The sequence below is a fragment of the Camelina sativa genome, chromosome 2 (assembly GCF_000633955.1).
Source record: "Camelina sativa cultivar DH55 chromosome 2, Cs, whole genome shotgun sequence".
In the NCBI taxonomy this organism is placed as follows: Eukaryota; Viridiplantae; Streptophyta; class Magnoliopsida; order Brassicales; family Brassicaceae; genus Camelina; species Camelina sativa.
In genome coordinates, this window is record NC_025686.1 from 19,952,541 (window position 1) to 19,953,653 (window position 1,113).

General features: G+C 26.8%; 1 protein-coding gene across 1 annotated transcript in view; it reads left to right on the forward strand.

The window, feature by feature from the left end:
* The window catches only part of LOC104754407, a 4,706-nt gene extending 4,394 nt beyond the window's left edge, over positions 1 to 312 (forward strand). Inside the window, exon 3 of the mRNA XM_010476602.1 lies at positions 52 to 312. Coding sequence (XP_010474904.1) covers positions 52 to 312 — 261 coding nt within the window. The remainder of the gene's footprint in view (positions 1 to 51) is intronic.

The following is a 1,113-nucleotide window of genomic DNA, read 5'->3' on the forward strand; positions in this document are numbered from 1 at the left end:
TTTTTTGCAGCAACTCAATAGTTTTTTAAATAAAATATCTTGATTATGCAGGTTGTTTTCATCACAAGAATTTGCCACCCAAATGTAGCAGATAGGGGAGGCATTCACCTAAAAGTTTTGAGGACCGACTGTTGGACTCCCATGTCCATTGTTAAGCTTTTCAAGCAATTAGTGGAGAAGTTGATTGAACCAGAGGTCAATGATGAGGGACAGACCATTGAATATCTTGCCAACCTCTACAAATCTGATAGGAGAAGGTTTGAAGCCATGGCTAGAGAGATGACCAATCAATATGCTGGGAGAGGAAACTGAGATAGTTCATATCTATTTTTTTTAAGAACTCTTGAACAATTTATTTTGTTTTTGTTCTTTTTAATTAAATATTTCAGTCTCTGCTCTTGTAAACTCTATTTTAATAAATATTTTATTCAGAGGTTACTGTTTTAATATTAGAAACAACTTGTAAAGCTTTTAAAAAAGAAAACCAAATTGATATATATCATTATAAACCATTTGTAAAACCTTTTAAAATTTCTAAAAACAAGATATAATCTTAAAGGTTTAAAAAAATTAAAAGGTTTTAAAACCATCTAAAAAGGTTTAAAAAAGTTTTTAACACTTTTAAACCTCTCTTAAAACCTTTTAAAACCTTTTAAAGCATAAAATAATATTAACCCGTTTTAGAAAATATAACCTTTTAAAAGATTTAAAAGGTTTTTAAAACCTTTTAAAACCTATAAACAGTTTAACACCATTTATAGCATTAACACCATTTATAGTATTTCAATATACTTGCAAACTAAACATTGAAATACTATTTCTATTCATTCTTCTTGATGTGATCACGTTGATATACCGGCAATAATTTTTAAATGGTTTTTAAAAGAGTTTCAATGGTTTTAAATGGTTTTTTAAAAGGTTTTAAAAGGTTTTTTAAAAGGTTTTAAAAGGTTTTTTAAAAGGTTTTAAAAGGTTTTCAAAAACTTCTAAAACCTCTTTTAAAAGGTTACACAATATTTAAAACTCGTTTTAAAAGGTTTTAAAACCCTCTAAAAAGGTTTTTCATCTTTTAAAGCTCTCTTAAAACCTTTTAAACCCTTAAAACTTAAAAGA